The 16628-nt window shown below is 33.6% G+C and overlaps 4 protein-coding genes across 12 annotated transcripts; 3 read left to right on the top strand and 1 right to left on the bottom strand.

Annotated features, from left to right (window-relative positions):
* Window positions 1–326: 326 nt before the first annotated feature.
* Window positions 327–2454, top strand: LOC140894544 (transcription factor MYB1R1-like). The gene is made up of 3 exons (XM_073303073.1): window positions 327–545; window positions 1652–1842; window positions 2241–2454. The coding sequence occupies exons 1-3, from the start codon at window positions 530–532 to the stop codon at window positions 2259–2261; spliced, it is 228 nt and encodes a 75-aa protein (XP_073159174.1). The 5' UTR covers window positions 327–529; the 3' UTR covers window positions 2262–2454.
* A 1338-nt stretch (window positions 2455–3792) lies between these two features.
* LOC140866410 (histone-lysine N-methyltransferase ATX2-like) lies at window positions 3793–6596 on the bottom strand. Of its 9 annotated transcripts, none has more exons than XR_012144876.1 (5): window positions 6421–6596; window positions 5436–5650; window positions 4837–4871; window positions 4659–4756; window positions 3793–4324 (listed from the first exon to the last, which is right to left on the bottom strand). XR_012144876.1 is itself a non-coding variant. In XM_073271396.1 (5 exons), exons 3-5 carry the CDS (start codon window positions 4764–4766, stop codon window positions 4005–4007), a joined length of 273 nt encoding a protein of 90 aa, XP_073127497.1. In that variant the 5' UTR covers window positions 4767–4871; window positions 5436–5650; window positions 6421–6596; the 3' UTR covers window positions 3793–4004. The 9 variants fall into 9 exon arrangements, 3 of the variants coding, with proteins under 3 accessions (XP_073127497.1, XP_073127498.1, XP_073127496.1); XR_012144879.1 differs by having other exon boundaries at window positions 4659–4750; XM_073271396.1 differs by having other exon boundaries at window positions 3793–4100; window positions 4256–4324; window positions 4659–4871.
* A 756-nt stretch (window positions 6597–7352) lies between these two features.
* LOC140862574 (uncharacterized) lies at window positions 7353–12579 on the top strand. The gene is made up of 7 exons (XM_073265600.1): window positions 7353–7467; window positions 7633–8114; window positions 8263–8455; window positions 8821–9382; window positions 9464–10942; window positions 11238–11931; window positions 12073–12579. The coding sequence occupies exons 1-7, from the start codon at window positions 7353–7355 to the stop codon at window positions 12577–12579; spliced, it is 4032 nt and encodes a 1343-aa protein (XP_073121701.1).
* A 1929-nt stretch (window positions 12580–14508) lies between these two features.
* On the top strand, window positions 14509–16155 carry LOC140866572 (pumilio homolog 12-like). The gene is made up of 4 exons (XM_073271597.1): window positions 14509–15064; window positions 15156–15322; window positions 15411–15669; window positions 15749–16155. The coding sequence occupies exons 1-4, from the start codon at window positions 14579–14581 to the stop codon at window positions 15914–15916; spliced, it is 1080 nt and encodes a 359-aa protein (XP_073127698.1). The 5' UTR covers window positions 14509–14578; the 3' UTR covers window positions 15917–16155.
* The last annotated feature ends 473 nt before the right edge of the window (window positions 16156–16628 follow it).

Raw genomic sequence — 16628 nt, 5'->3', positions numbered from 1 at the left:
TTATATATTGTATGTTTGAAAAAAAAATATTTTATATTGTATCATATATTTTCAATATGTAATAATTATTTTGTAAAACATTGATTTTTAAAAAATAATTGTTATTTAGTGTAGTAAATATATTTTAAATTTGACAAACACTTATGTGAAACTGTATCACGAATCTTGTTTTGTATGACGGATCTTTGACCCAGATCCATTGCCATTACTCGCTAAATTTTAATCCAGCCCAAACTTTGTCCAACACTTTACTCTCGAAAGAAATTCCCAACCCAACTCCAATAGAAGTTGCAACTCCGTTAATTCAACAAGGGAGATTTCCCATCACTGCGTCGGCGATCTCTTGGTCCTCTCCATCGACAACGGCCCATTGACCACTACCGCCAAAATGAAGCTCACATGCGGCGCAGTCCTCAGTATTGCCTTCGACGGCGTCTCCAAAACCATCGATCAAGTCCTTGGCAACGCCTTCTGCTGGAATCCCAAAGAGTACTGTCTCAATTCGATCGATTCGTGAGATAACGACGCCATGGCTACTGCTTCAAGTAATTTATTTCCCTCGAATTCACTCAATTTGACAGTATCCTTGATTTCGAGTGAAAACATATATGTATGTCGGATGGATGAGTTCTCATGTAATTTTTTTTTAATCTAATTTCGACCTTAGAACCAGAGGGCAAAAATAAGCTGGATTATCAAGTAGCTAGTTCCTTTGCACAAAAAAAGGGAGCTCTTATGATATTATCCAAGATTTATATATTTATTAGCTGGCTAGGGAATTTTCTGAACATTAAATTTCCTTTAAATGTGCCAAGAAACTGAAGTCACAATCGTAGGTTGTTTCCTTAATCTTGCACTTTTACGTAAAGATTTGCGTTTTTCACAACATCTTCAATAGTTGTGTAACATTCCATGCACTTCATTCTCGTGTTCTTTCATGGTTAAAGTACTAAAACATGTTTTTGAAAACGAGAGAAATTTTAAAAGAGAACAATTCGGCCATTAACTTGCATACATCGGCTACTGTCATAAACCCGGTTTCTACATGTAGAAAGAAAACAACAGGTATGTCCCTGTAGGCTATTTTAAATTAATTTAATCAATCTAGAGGTGCATGGAATGCTTCACATAATAAAGGACATGGAAGAACAGGTTTTAGCTGAATTTGCTTCGAGTCTTGGATATTACGAGCTTGATCCCTGCCTTCATTAGTCGTTGTGTGTCTGCCTTCACTGTTCTCTTTTATGTGTGATGGCTGCCATCAATTGGAGCTTGTAATGTAGTTAGCATTTTCTGGTTTTTTTTGTTTATGGTATCCCTAGCTCGCAATTTATTGTTTTTTGTATATTCCTGCATTTTCTGTACGATTCTTGCTAGAATATTGTTTTACTGAAATTTCTGCTCTTTCATTTTGGGGATTCAGAGGTTTTAATTTAAGTTGTATTTTTTAATTAGAAAGGATGGGCGAAACTTGAAAACTCTAATCAGGCATAGATTTGTTCGATTAATCATTGTGTTTGTTTGAGAGGGGAAGGCTTGCTATTGGCTTGTTTACTACATACATGTGTGAATAACCTTTTTTTCACTTGGTGTTTTTGCCTTCGTTAAATATAGTTCATCCAAATATTACTTGCTTTTGTCTTGTCTCTAGGAGTCCCATGGACAGAGCTTGTTGGATTGCAGAATGTTGGGAAAGGGGACTGGAGAGGAATCTCTAGAAGTTATGTCAAGACTCGCACACCAATTCAAGTGGTTAGCCATGCCCATAAATACTTTCTCCGCCGGAGCAACCTCAATCGCCGCCGACACCGAACTAGCTTATTCGATATCACCACCGACTCGGTAATTTCTTATAGCCTTTGTATCTTTGTGCAAGCGTTTTCTGTCTATATTACAAGATAAAGGAAATAGTGAATTTTTTATGGTTCTATGAAGCTTTTTTTTGTTTTGCCTAAAGTATGTTTACCATTTATTAGTTTTATGCATACTATGGTGTTTGATCTAAGCAATTTCCTTTGAAAATTATATTGGGAGCCACCATTTCTTGCTTTTGGGAAACATAAGTGTCTGTATGATGCTAAAAGAGAATTTTCTTGTGCTTAAAATTGTGGTTTGCAAGCTTTTGCTTTTGTTTTTGAAGCCTATTTGATAAATCTGGACGGGAAACAATATTTTTCCTCATTTTTTTTCATGTTCTTTTTATTAATGTCTCATTTTCTATTTTCTTCTATTGTGATAAGGTCACTCCAAATGCAAATTGAAAAGGGCGGTAGCCACCAAGAGCGTCCTGTTTAGCCAGTCCCACCGCCAGCCGCACCATCTGTGCCTTTAGCTTCCAACATCAATTGATTCTAAATTGTTCCTTTCCCACTTACTGTTGACCCTGTTGTAGAAGTTCATTAAATATTTTTCTCTTGAACTTTTTTCTAGTTATTGTGGAGAATTATATATCGATTCTTTTTGTATCAAGGGAGATTCTTTTTGTATCAAGGGAGTGACAGAAAAACAATAATAAATTGGAACGTGGATTACTTCCAATGCTAATACTTTTGACTAAAAAAAAATATTATTAACCAAAAAAATAGTAATTTTTATGTCAAATTAATATACATTATAAAAAAATATTTTTTACATAAAAAATAATATTTTCAACAGAAAAACTAATATTTTTGACATATAATATTTTTTATGTCGAATTCGCAAACGTTAGATGTAATACTTTTGTAAATATTTTAATACTTTTAATATAAAAACTAACACTTTTGAAAAAAAATTCACCAAAAAAATAGTAATTTTTATGTCAAATTAATATACATTATAAAGTAATATTTTTGACAGAAAAATCAATACTTTCAACAGCACAACTAATACTTTTTTACATAAAAAGTAATTTTTTTTATGTCAAATTAGCATACATTAGATGTAATAATTTTGACAGAAAAACTAATACTTTTAACATGAAAACTAATATTTTTGACTTAAAAAGTAATACTCTTAATGTTGTTTACCAAAAAATTAATATTTTGTGTCAAATTAGCATGCATTTGTTAGATGTAATACTTTTGATAGAAAAACTAATGTTTTTAGGATAAGAAGTAATTTTTTTAACAAAACAGCTAATATTTTTGAAAAAAAAAATGTATTTAAATCAAATTAGCATTCGTTAAAAATAACACTTTTACCATAAAAACTAATATTTTTAACAGAGCAACTAATACTTTGGACATAAGAAGTTATATTTTTTATGTCAAACCAGCATACGTTATAAGCAATACTTTTGACAGAAAAACAAACATTTTTAGCATAAAAATTAATATTTTTGACATAAAAGTAATATTTAATTCTATTTAGCATAAAAATAATATTTTTTTTAATGTCAAACTAGCATACTTTAGAATTAATACTTTTGATAGAAAACTAATACTTTTAACATAAAAAACTAATATTTTTTTACTTAAAAAGCAATACTTTTAACTTAAAATGTAATGTTTTTATGTCAAATAACATAAGTTATAAGTAATACTTTAGACATAAAAATTAATACTTTTAACAGAACTAATAATACTTTTAACATAAGAATTAATATTTTTAACATAAGAATTAATATTTTTATGTTAAATAACCACAAAGTACTTGAAATGATAAAAATTCGACCATTAAATATGCTAACGAGGGATGTATGTTGTGTGAAGATATAGGACAAGGAGAAGAGCCTCCTGCCTGGCATACAAAGAAAAACAAAATGAACCTATGTTCACTGCAATTATCAAGTGAATTTATTCGCACACCAAATCCAATTAGCCTTGAAGTTAAAGGCCCTGCTTGATTACCATGATCATCAATGTTTTAAGATGAATATTTTACAAACAAAACCACACTACAAAAGTTCAATGAACAAGGGGTTGCATGCATGATTAGGCCATCTAGAAACTAATACATTTCATTTCCCTTTGAAGCTCGATTCATTCATAACCTTTTGATTCGAACGATTGGAATCGATTTTCTCAAAGATAATCTAGTAATTGAATGCACTGATCCTCCTCATCTTCGTCAAAAGGAATGAAATGCAATCGATCAACATCCTCAGGCTTCATATAACACTTAAGTACACGTGAATATAATAATTATTAGCAGACAAATGACAATAAAACAGCAAGTGTGAATAAGCTAATAGCAGGAAAAAAGCACTCCTCCAAACAGAGGATAAAAATATTCCTCCATACTCAAGTGTAGGGAAACTCCAGTCATTTAATACCTCGACACAAAAGCCAGCAACCCGTGCACAGAGAGGATGATATGCCACACGACAAGTACTGTTTGAACACTGCAAAAGGGTAGGAAAAAAGATGACGCAGTGCAATTGAACTAAAGAAACCAAAAATTACATCTGAAGCATGATGTAAATCTGGAGCAATATAAATGTTACATTGCTCAAATTTCAATGGCCTTATATAATTCTTGTAAGCCATCTGGTGCTTCATAAAAGCCACTTACATATCTGATCATTGAACAACTAAAAGGTAGTCCTGCAAAAGGATCTTACTGAACTCCATATTCTGTCTTAAGCTGATATTAATTATTATAGCACAATTATCACTCACCCGAAATCATTCAACATTGAAACTCAATCACACTCTATATATCGACAACATATATACCTGGAGATACAGCTCAGACATTTTTAACGGAGATGTCAACTCAAATCCACCCTTCAAAAAAGTCCAGCAACCCGTCTTTGCAGTAATATTCCCTATGGCTTTCTCCATATTCCAATCTTAATACTAAATGAAATCAAACAAGTAGAATGAAATTATTCAATCACAATCCAGCACTAACCTTATTGTAAGCAGACAAATCGTAGAGTGGCCCATCTGCAGTAAGTTAGTGACTATGAATAAAAGTAAAAATTATTTGTTACATAAGCGATGGAGTGCAAAGAAAGTCTTCCTCCTCAACTGAATAAGGATTAAACCACAAACATCTTATTCTCCTTCTAGTATTAACATCTCACTTCATGGCAACAAAAGGTTTACAAGTTAAAATCTGTAGGCGCACCCTTTTCTTATCAGTGGTTCATTGCAAATGGAGCATGCAAACAAGTCAAAACTTGAAGAATCTCTACTTTTTACAATAAGGACAGAGGCTCCAAATAGGAAAACAATGTGAAGTACTCACTAATGCATTTCGAGTTTAAACGTAAAACTAGATTGGTAAGCGCGTGGCTGTGATTTTTTATATAAAACTTCGAGGATTTTAGCATTCACAATCATGATAATACCCTACAAACCATTTAACTTGGGTTTACAAATAAAATATTCAGACAACTGAGTTAGGGGGAAACCAATTTTTATGCATAATTATATAAGAAAAGACTAAGCACGTATTATCATCAAAACATAATTCTTATGCATTGAATCAAAGTAAAACAAACTAACCATATTTCCTTGTTTGTCTCTTTTTCTGCTTCAACATTTTTAGTTCTATTGTCAAGCTGTTTTTCTATATGTTTCTCCTTTTCCTTCATCTTCTGTTTTTCTCCCACAACCTTCTTAGATTTTCCAGCAGGCTTCACAGAAGTTCCCTCATTCTTCTCTGGGGAAATAGCCCTCTTCTTTCGATCTGGCTTTTTCTCTCTGATACTTGCAACTGCCTAGGAAATTTTCAATCATTTTTAACCGTAAACAAAAGAATAATAATAATAATGACCAGCCAAAAAGAATAGAGGATTCAAAGTATCTGACTATGACATTTAAAAACACTAGGAACTGCTACTACCTACATAATGATTCAAGGAAATAAGGAATTGAATATCGAAACTAAGTTGCAGCTTAAATTCCATGCACAGATTTCCTACAAATTTCTTTTCTATACACTAGTCATTTCTTCTCCACAATATACGTTACAGTTTTTGGTGAATAAAACATAGCCGTTTTGAAGCACTTGGATATATATCAAATCAACAATCAAAGAGTAGGAAATAATCAACGACAAGTTCATCAGCAAATTCAGGAACAAAAGCAGAGAAATTGTGGATCCGTTTATCATGTATGGCTTCATTTGGGCTTTAAAAAAAAAGCAGAGAAATGGCATAGAAGGGCTGGTGTACAAACCAGTAGCATGCCACTTCACTCAGAGAAAAAAAAAAGACACTCTCACTCGAATGTCTCCAACCATTTGAAACAATAAGAACATATAGATTTTTTACCCAAATCTATAGGACCCCATGAAATTAACAAAACAAAAGCATTATTTCAATGCTGCGTGAATTATTTTCCCAAATGTAAATTGGCAGACATCGTGACTAACTAAAACATGAAGAATCGACAGCTATCCTCGCCGGATCGTGACTAAAATGAGCCTTAAATTTCGAATTCAAGCTAAAACATGAAGAATCGACCTGAAATCGAATTTGAAACTCACCAGAGAAGAAGCGAACAAAATCAGAGGCGGCAGCACATCGATCGCACGGAAAAGGGCTCAAATCGGTCGATCTTTGGCTCAAAACGAAGATTCTTTCGTGGGTTTTTGATTCAGGGGAAAGGATAGGGATTCGACGGAGAATGGAACTGAAGAAGATTTACCCCAGTAAACGAACCTCTGATGAGTTTAGGCCCAAGTGAAGAATCCGCCCAATTTGCCTAGAATAAGGATCCGATTGCTGGCTTGGGTATTTGAATTTTATAAACGGGTTGACCCGTTTCTTGTGAGACTGTCTCACAAAAGAGTTACTCTTTAAATTTTGTATACCTAAACTTTCAAATTTAAATTATATAGAACTAATATATGTATTTAAATAAAATATATTGATTATTATTATATGTATTTAATTATTTTGTTAAAAAATTAATAAAATCAAATATTTCGAGTCCAACCTGAACCTCAAAACCTCAACCTTAAACCGATAATTATCTGATCAACTCGGATCGAGTTCAATTTTGACACCCCTAAAAATGCACAATAAACAATAAAATAAAAAATAATAATATTTTTTAAGAGTTTTTTTTAACAAGACAAACAATTATAGATTTAAAATATAGATATTTTTAAAAAAAAATTTGATTACTTTCCTAATTTAATGAGACGTGTAACCCTCTATGTAAGACTCTATGTACAAACTTCGTTATACCTATAGCATCACTCTAAATAATAATTTTAAATTAACGGTACTACATTTCTTAATCAACACGAAAACTTTAAAAACAAGAAAGTGCTTCACACACACATTTCACAAAATTAAACCTAAAATTTATAGAATATATTAAAAAAAATAAAAGAAAAGAGAGAATTTTAAAAGGCGTTTCAAAAGTTTCTAATTAAAAAATCTCTAAGAGTTAGCTTCATCGTTTTCTGATATGGCTTCATCGAGCTCACCATCACTAGAGGTGGAAGATCTATATAAGCGTCTTAACTTGGAAGAAGGATCAGGAGGGATAACAGTAATAGCAGAAGAGGATGGCAAAAAGGAAGGTCAAGCTTTCAACTAGAATCTAGTGGGCAGATTTTTAACGGATCGTCAAATCAACTTTACAGCAATGCAGAATACTTTGGCTTCAATTTGGCGCCCTGTAAAAGGAGTTTGCATTAATATGATCGGGCCCAACTTATATTTATTTCAGTTTTTTCATGAATTAGATGTGAGCAGGGTTATTAATGATGGGCCTTGGACATTTGATCAGCATCTGTTGATATTTAAGTCACTGGAACTTGGTATGAACCCACATCAGGTTCCTCTCTTCCAAGTGGATTTTTGGATTCAAGTTTATGATCTGCCTATAGGATATATGTCAGAAAGGGTGGCAAGAGATGTTGGTAACTTCCTTGGAAAATTTGTGGAGGCAGACTCTAACAACTTTACTGGGATATGGAGAGACTACATGAGGATACGAGTGTCAATGGATATCCGACTACCGATAAAAAGGAGGATGAAACTAAAGAAAATAGGAGAGGAATGGAGCTGGATAAACTTCAAGTATGAAAAAATCCCAACTTTCTGCTTTTTTTGTGGAGTAATAGGACATTCTGATAAATTTTGTGAAAAATTATTCGATTATCCAGATAAATCGGTGGAAAAACTCTATGGTGTATGGCTCAGAGCACCATCAAGGAGAACTCCGGTAGGTATCGGAGAGAAGTGGTTAAGAACTAGCCCAAATCTAGATAATTCCGGTGGTTCTTTGGAAGCAAAGGAGAATGAACGGTGGACAAAGGGGGGGGACCACAACCAAGTGAGTAGGTCAAAATTTTATGACCAAGGATTTGCAGGTTGATATTACGGGTGTCACAGAAGATATGGGAGAAAAAGAGAGAGAATGGAGTGATCAGAGTAAGATAATAGTAGAAACCCACGTGGTTAATCCCAGTACACAAGATCAAGGAAGGCTTATTATTGCTGATCCTAAAAGACATCGTATCGAAGACACAATCGAGATAGACCATTCAACAAATGGGCCTCAATGTATAACAATGGAATTGGACCAGTCCAGCTTAAAAAACTTTTCAGAGGCGCGCCCTGGAATCCAAGCCCACCTAAACCAATGAGCACCCTAAGCTGGAACTGACGTGGGTTGGGCAACCCACGCACAGTTCAAGAATTATTGGGCTTTACGTCCAAATTGAAGCCTCATTTTGTTTTTCTTATGGAAGTAAAATCTACTCATAATAAAGTTGAAGCCCTTAAATTAAAGATGGGCTTTGAAGGTCTATTTTTTGTTCAAGGTCGGAATAATGGCGGTGTCTTAGCATTGTTTTGGAAAGAAAAATCTATGGGTACTCTTTTGGCATATTCTCCAAATTTTATCGATGTGAAAGTTTCTATCCCAGGTATGGAAGTGTGGCATTTGACAGGCTTCTATAGTTTTCCTGAGCGTCAGAGAAGGAACCAATCGTGGAATTTGTTACGAATGTTTTCTAATCGATCGTCTTTACCTTGGTGTTGCATTGGTGACTTCAATGATCTCTTATCACAATCAGAAAAGAGAGGTAGAATTCTTCAACCTACTTCTCTAATTAATGGATTCCGATCAGCGGTGGAAGAAAGTGGTTTGGAGGATCTGGGTATGAAAGGAAATTGGTTTACTTGGGAAAGGAGCCGAGGTATAGATTTCTTTGTTGAAGAGAGGCTAGATCGAGCGATGGCAACTCCAATTTGGTTGAATTTGCTTTTGATGGCTGAAGTCAGTAATCTGGAGGTTGTTTCTTCATATCACAATGCCATTTTCTTGAATATTGATAATCGAGTTGCTCATAAAAAGAAAAGTTTTTGTTTTGAGAATGCTTGGATTATTGAGACAGAGTGTAAAGAGATGGTACAAAAAGGATGGATGATTTATGATGAAGGAGATATTCAAAGGAGAATCGAAACTTGTGGCAATCATCTTTATAAGTGGGGAAACAAAATAAATTTTAGATTCAAGAAGGCGATCTCTTTTTGATGGGAGCAAATACATTTCTTAAAACGTTACAGACATGATGAAAATGATGCACAACTGGTAGAGATGAAAAGTCGGCTTTCGTCATTATTGGCGCAGGAGGAAAGTTTCTGGAAACAGAGGGCGAAGATTTTCTGGCTTCAGGAAGGTGATGATAATACCAAAATTTTTCACAATTATGCATCATCTCTTAAAATAAAGAATCAAATAATGGAACTCCAAGACAATCAAGGGAACTCTTGTTTTTGGGGAAGAGGAATGGAGGAGCTCATTTTACTTTATTTCCAAGAATTATATTCGACTGATGGGTGTATTGATGATTATATTATATCGAATGTTTCTAGACTAATTGATGAAAACCAAAACAGAGAGCTTACTCGTCCATATGAGGAACAAGAGATCCTATCAGCGCTAAAATCAATGCATAAGGACAAATCTCCTGGACCGGATGGTATGAATCCTGGTTTTTTTCAACATTTCTGGGAAATCACAGGAGTGCATGTTAAAACAGCTTGTATGGAATTCTTAAACAAAGGATATCTTCCTGAAGGTATTAATTATACGTCCATTGTTCTCATTCCGAAGAAGAAGCGTCCGGAGACTTTATCTGATATCAGGCCTATCTCTTTATGTAATGTAATTTACAAGATTGTAGCAAAGGTGGTGGCTAATCGGCTCAAGGGAGTGTTAAACTCCATTATTTCACGTTTTCAGAGCGCTTTTACTCCAGGGAGGAGTATAACGGATAATGTTATGATTTCCTTTGAAATCAGTCATTATTTGAATAGGAAAACTCAAGGTAAAAGGGGAGGGGCAGCCTTAAAAATTGATATGTCTAAGGCATATGATCGGGTAGAGTGGATGTTCTTGAGGAATATGATGCTTCGTCTGGGTTTCCAACAAACATGGGTGGATTTCGTAATGAAGTGTGTTTCTTTGGTGCGTTACAAGGTAGTCCACAATGGTTATGAGATAGGACCGATTATTCCAAAGAGAGGCCTTCGTCAAGGAGACCCTCTTTCTCCTTATCTTTTCCTCATTTGCACAGAGGGTCTATCTTCTTTAATTCTAGCAGAAATGAGAAGTGGGAATATTCATGGGATTAAGGTGGCTCATAATGCTCCAGCAATATCTAATCTATTTTTTGCGGATGATAGTTTCTTGTTCTTTAGAGCGACGGAGGAGGAGAGTATCCGAGTCAAAAATTACCTCAGATTGTATGAGCAGGCTTCAGGGAAAAAGGTAAACTATGCTAAATCTTCTATTTCTTTTAGTCCTAATATGCCAAATGAGAACAAGAACAATATTTGTGAAATATTTGGTGTGAGATACACTTCAGACCATGGAAAGTATCTGGGAGTCCCGTCGGTTATAGGCAGGAACAAATCGGAAGTATTTTCTTTTCTAAAAGAGAAAACATGGAAGCGAGAATGCATGGGTGGAGACATAAATGGTTGTCAAGAGCGGGTAAGGAAGTTCTCCTTAAAGCAGTGGTCCAAGCACTTCCAGCCTATGTAATGAGTGTGTTTCTTATCCCTTTGATGTTATGTGCGGAATTAGAGCGAATGATGAACTCTTTTTGGTGGGGTAAGGAAGGTCTTAGTAGGGGCGGTCTAAGGTGGATGAAATGGGAAAACCTAACGAGACATAAGGCGGAAGGGGGTTTGGGTTTTCGTAAGATAAACTCATATAACCTAGCATTGTTGGCAAAGAAAAGTTGGAAGCTTGTTACTGATCCCAACTCCTTAGTAGCTCAAATATATAAAGCCAGATATTATCCTCAATCCACTTTTCTAGAAGCTAAAGTAGGTGCAAATCCAAGTTATATCTGGAGAAGTTTAATGGCCACACAAGAGCTAATAAGGAAAGGAGCAAGGAGGAGAATCGGAATGGACAAGAAACTAATATATGGAGGGATCAGTGGTTGCCAGATTTGAACAATCCATATGTTGAAACTGTTTGCCCTCAAGAGGATCTGCAGAACAGTAAAGTACATTCTTTGAGAAATTCAGAAAATGGAGGGTGGGATTCGGACATTTTAGAAGATATCTTTGTAACACATGATGTGAGATTGATTCAGTCTATTCCTTTGAGTAGACGAGATATAAAGGATCGGTGGATATGGGGAGCTAATAACAATGGGCTATACACGGTTAAGAGCGGGTATAAATTATTTGTCTCCAATTCGGAAGTGATTGCTCAAGACTTAGAAGTAGATTGGAAACAGATTTGGAGATTAAAAATTCCTGGAAAAGTGAAAAATTTCATATGGCGCACATTATCTCATTGCCTCCCAACTAGAATGGAATTAAGAAGCAAACACATAAACTGTCTAGAATGGTGCCCCATGTGTAACAACCATCCAGAAACAGGTATTCATGTGTTGGTTCATTGTCCATTTGCTAGAAGTGTTTGGAGTTTGACGATGAATGGAAGCAGTGTTAGTGCAGATAGTTCGTTTCGAGAGTGGTGGAAAAGTTTTATCAACTCGCAAAGAAATTCGGTAATCGAACATGGTGCAATGGTTCTGTGGAGTATTTGAAATAATAGAAATGAAGTGATCTGGAAAGGTAGTTCTAAACCAGCGACATTGGTATATAACTCAGCAATGGATTATTATAATCAATGGAGGTTGGCAAATTAGGAAAGGGTGAGTAAGAAGCAAACAGTAGCACAACAGAATACTACAAACTGGAAGGCTCCCCCGAGGGATTTTCTAAAATGTAATGTGGATGCAGTATTTTTTACAAATCCTCCCCGTATGGGTTACGGTTGTGTTATTCGAGACTCATTTGGAGAGGTAAAGGCAGCTATCCAAGGATGTTTTCATGGAGCTTTTAACCCGACAGTTGCTGAAGCTCTAGGTGTTCGAGAGGCTCTAAGCTGGATAAAAGAGCTTCATCTCCCAAAGGTGATAGTGGAATCTGATGCTCAGCTGGTAATCAATGCACTTCAAAGGAAGGATTTGGATGTCTCGAGTTTGGGTTTGTTGGTAGAAGACTGTAGATTCCTAGCTTCGGAACTACACACTTGTTCATTTTCTTTTGTTCGTAGATCAGCGAACCGGACGGCTCATAGTATAGCTAGATCGACTGGTTCTATGTCTGATAGTGTAAGGCAGATAATCCATATGCCTTCGTTTTTCTTGTAATTGTACTATCTACTGTTGGTTATGAATTTTAGTTTTAAAAAAAATAAAAAAAAAAAATTCGGCCTTAAGTTGTGTTAATTTTTAAAATTAATCTTTAATTCTGTTAAAGTACAATTAGACTATTTTTAAAAAAAAAAAACAATGCTATGTGTACATAAAGTCTTACATAGAGGGTTACACATCCTATTAAATTAGGAAAGTATCTCAAATTTTTTTAATAATTTCTTTTCAACTTTCAATTCTTTGTCTTGCTCAAAAAAACTTTTTAACAAAAATATTTTTATTTTTTATTACTTACTTATAGAATTAATTTTATCGAGTTCAACAAAAATAATTATTTTATAAAATTGTAAAATATAATTATTTACTAAGTTCAACAAAACTAATAATTGTCTATTTTTTATAGTAAATATATTTTAGAATTTTTAAAATTAAAATTTAAAATTTAAATAATATATAAGAGAGATTTTATTATTATATATTTAAATTAAAATTTATTTAATATTATAATTTGTAATAATTAATTATATTTGTTAATAAAAACAAAATAAAAAATCAAATTATGTAGGTTTGTGTTGATCGGGTTAGTCGAGTTCGAGTCGGGTCACTATTGATTTATTCGGATTTGGTTTGAGAAATTTGTAAAAAAAAATTGTACTTATTTATAAAATTAAGAAATATTTACTATATTTTTATATATTGTATGTTTGAAAAAAAATATATTTTATATTGTATCATATATTTTCAATATGTAATAATTATTTTTTAAAACATTGATTTTTAAAAAATAATTTTTATTTAGTGGAGTAAGTATATTTTAAATTTTGTACACTTGAACTTTCAAATTTAAATTATATAGAACTATATAAGCTATTATATATGTATTTAAATAAAATATATTGATTATTATTATGTGTATTTAATTATTTTGTTAAAAAATTAATAAAATCAAATATTTCTAGTCCAACCTGAACCTCAAAACCTCAACCTTAAACCGATAATTATCAGATCAACTCGGGTCGAGTTCAATTTTGACACTCCTAAAAATGCACAATAAACAATAAAATAAAAAATAATAATATTTTTTAATATTTTTTTTTTAACAAGACAAACAATTATAAATTTAAAATATAGATATTTTTAAAAAAAATTTTGATTACCTTCCTAATTTAATGAGACGTGTAACCCTCTATGTAAGACTCTATGTACACATAGCATTATTTAAATTAGAGTCTTACATAGAGGGTTACATGTCTTATTAAATTAGAAAAGTATCTCAAATTTTTTAATAATTTTTTTTCAACTTTCAATTCTTTGTCTTGCTCAAAAAACTTTTTAACGAAAATATTTTTTTTTTATTACTTACTTATAAAATTAAGAAATATTTACTATATTTTTATATATTGTATGTTTGAAAAAAATATTTTATATTGTATCATATATTTTCAATATGTAATAATTATTTTGTAAAACATTGATTTTTAAAAAATAATTGTTATTTAGTGGAGTAAGTATATTTTAAATTTTGTACACTTGAACTTTCAAATTTAAATTATATAGAACTATATAAGCTATTATATATGTATTTAAATAAAATATATTGATTATTATTATGTGCATTTAATTATTTTGTTAAAAAATTAATAAAATCAAATATTTCGAGTCCAACTTGAACCTCAAAACCTCAACCTTGAACCGAAAATTATCTGATCAACTCGGGTCGAGTTCAATTTTGACACCCCTAAAAATGCACAATAAACAATAAAATAAAAAATAATAATATTTTTTAAGAGTTTTTTTTAACAAGACAAACAATTATAGATTTAAAATATAGATATTTTTTTAAAAAAATTTGATTACTTTCCTAATTTAAAAACGCATTTATACCTATATTTACTTGTATGTGTATTTACACGTAGATTTATTTTCTTTCCCTTTTTATTCTTGCGATTGAGAACCCTAGTTCTTCCGAATCTCCCCAAATCCACTGCGCCGCGGTATGGATGACACTATCGCTTCAGCCGGAGATAGGCCATCCAATGGTAAGTGTTTACAAGATTTTAAGGGCAAGGTGCTTTCCGAAGCGATGAATCCAGACGGCTGCGAGTTCCTGAAACAGAAACTCCTAGAAATGAATCCTGAAGACATACAAATGATCTATTCAGAGGTGAAATATAACGCAAGTCTGCTGATGATGGATCGGGTCGGAAACAATGTCATTCAAATGCTTTTCGCTGTCTGCGACGACGAACAGATGGACGAGATGGTTTTTTCACTCACTCTTGATGCAGGGTTACTCCTCGCTATCTGTTTGGACTCTCAGGGATCTCAGTCCATGCTCAAACTTATCGATTGTCTCACTACATGGCGCCTAGTACTTGGTTTTGTACTGCCCTTGAAGGAAATCACCCTTCAGCTCGCCACCCACCCGATTGGTTCTAACGTCATTCGCGGATGCTTCCTTGCCTTCGAAGCATATTCTGAAGTATTTATCATTACCCTTCAACTCGCCACCCACCCAATTGGTTCTAATGTTTGTGTGTTTTTTTTTTGTTTTTTTTTTTGTTTTTTTGCAGCCAATACTTGAAAAGTTGGCTGAAAATTTTCTCCCAATCGCCCTCAACGAAACCGGATCCGCCCTTCTTCAAGACATGGTAAAAAAGGACATAACAGTGTGGGCCCAAAACCGTCTTGTCGCAAGCATACTGCTACATATAAAGGTTCTCTCTAAAGATCAATTCGGGTACGCACGTACACTTTTTTTTTTCCCCCCTATCCCACTGTCTGTCTTAATTATTATATCCAATGATCCAACAATTTTCTGGTTTTAGGAGTCTTTTAGTGAAGCATTTTATAGGATTGGAGTTGGAGCATCTTCCCACGTACTTAATAGAGAACCTGAATGACCAGTTTGTTTGTATGGTGATGGACGAGTATGCATGCAGCGTTGTAAAGAAATTGATGGTGTTATCCGAAGAAACACAAAGACTGGAGATCATCAATTCGATAATTAACAATCCCTATTTCCCGCATGTGCTACAAAATCCATATGTCTACTCTTTTCTCCAATTCGCTAAGGAATGCTCTAGGGTATATCTTTGTTTCTGTATTTACATTTTACGGAGCTCGAAATAAACAAAATTTAAGGTTGATACTAACAATCTTGCAGGGAAGTGTGCGCCAGTCTTTGAATCATCGGATTCAATGCCACAATCAATTGCGCGGCCAATGTCCTGAAACAAATGCTCTGCCAAATATGAAAAGGAAGAGGAATCATGGTCTGCTGCTTAAGAATCGTCTTCTGCTTTCCAAGAGGAGGAAAAGGAATCTTGTCTAATTATGTAGAAATCTGTTTTGAAACCCTGTCCCTGCCCTATGCATATGACCTCATCTGTTTGTTTTTTTTATTGATATCTATATTTTGTGTATTAGGGTCTGGTTTTGAAGGTTGAACCGATGATTTTACTGGCACTAACTTTATAGTCTTCTGTCTTTGATGATCCATCCTTCTCAAGATAGGTTTCCTCTCTTAATTACTTGAGTTTTTCAATTTTCTTCATAATGATTATTGCATTTTCCATGTGCGCCTGATAAACTATTCAGTGCTTCTCATTTATGCATGGTTATAGAATTTTATTTATATTTTTTTGGTGGCAAAATATGGAACTGTTATGGTGAGGAAGAGTGAAAACCAGGGAATAGATTGAAGCAAGACATCATATCAAGAAATGGACTCATGACGGATGATTGAACAAAGTGACTGACTGAATCTGTTTATATATCGAATTAATTCCATGCATAGTTTTGGGTAAACCATAGTATAAGAAAGGGAAGGGGAAGCATAAGGAAGCCACAGAAAGTAGTTTTTTAAATTGAGAATTTGACTTTAAGAAATATATGTAAATTAACTGTTGACTTTGAATGCTGGGGATTAGGTATAAAATATCATCACTTGAACATGCATCTTGAATTTGACCATGTGGATTTTACTTGAAAATACGACTCTTCCTTCTAATGGAAATGACCCAATGAACAGAATTCATTGCTTG

The sequence above is a fragment of the Henckelia pumila genome, chromosome 4, assembly GCF_033568475.1.
Source record: "Henckelia pumila isolate YLH828 chromosome 4, ASM3356847v2, whole genome shotgun sequence".
Classification (NCBI taxonomy): Eukaryota; Viridiplantae; Streptophyta; class Magnoliopsida; order Lamiales; family Gesneriaceae; genus Henckelia; species Henckelia pumila.
Note: the sequence above shows the minus strand (reverse complement) of the source record. Positions and strands in the feature narration are given on the sequence as shown.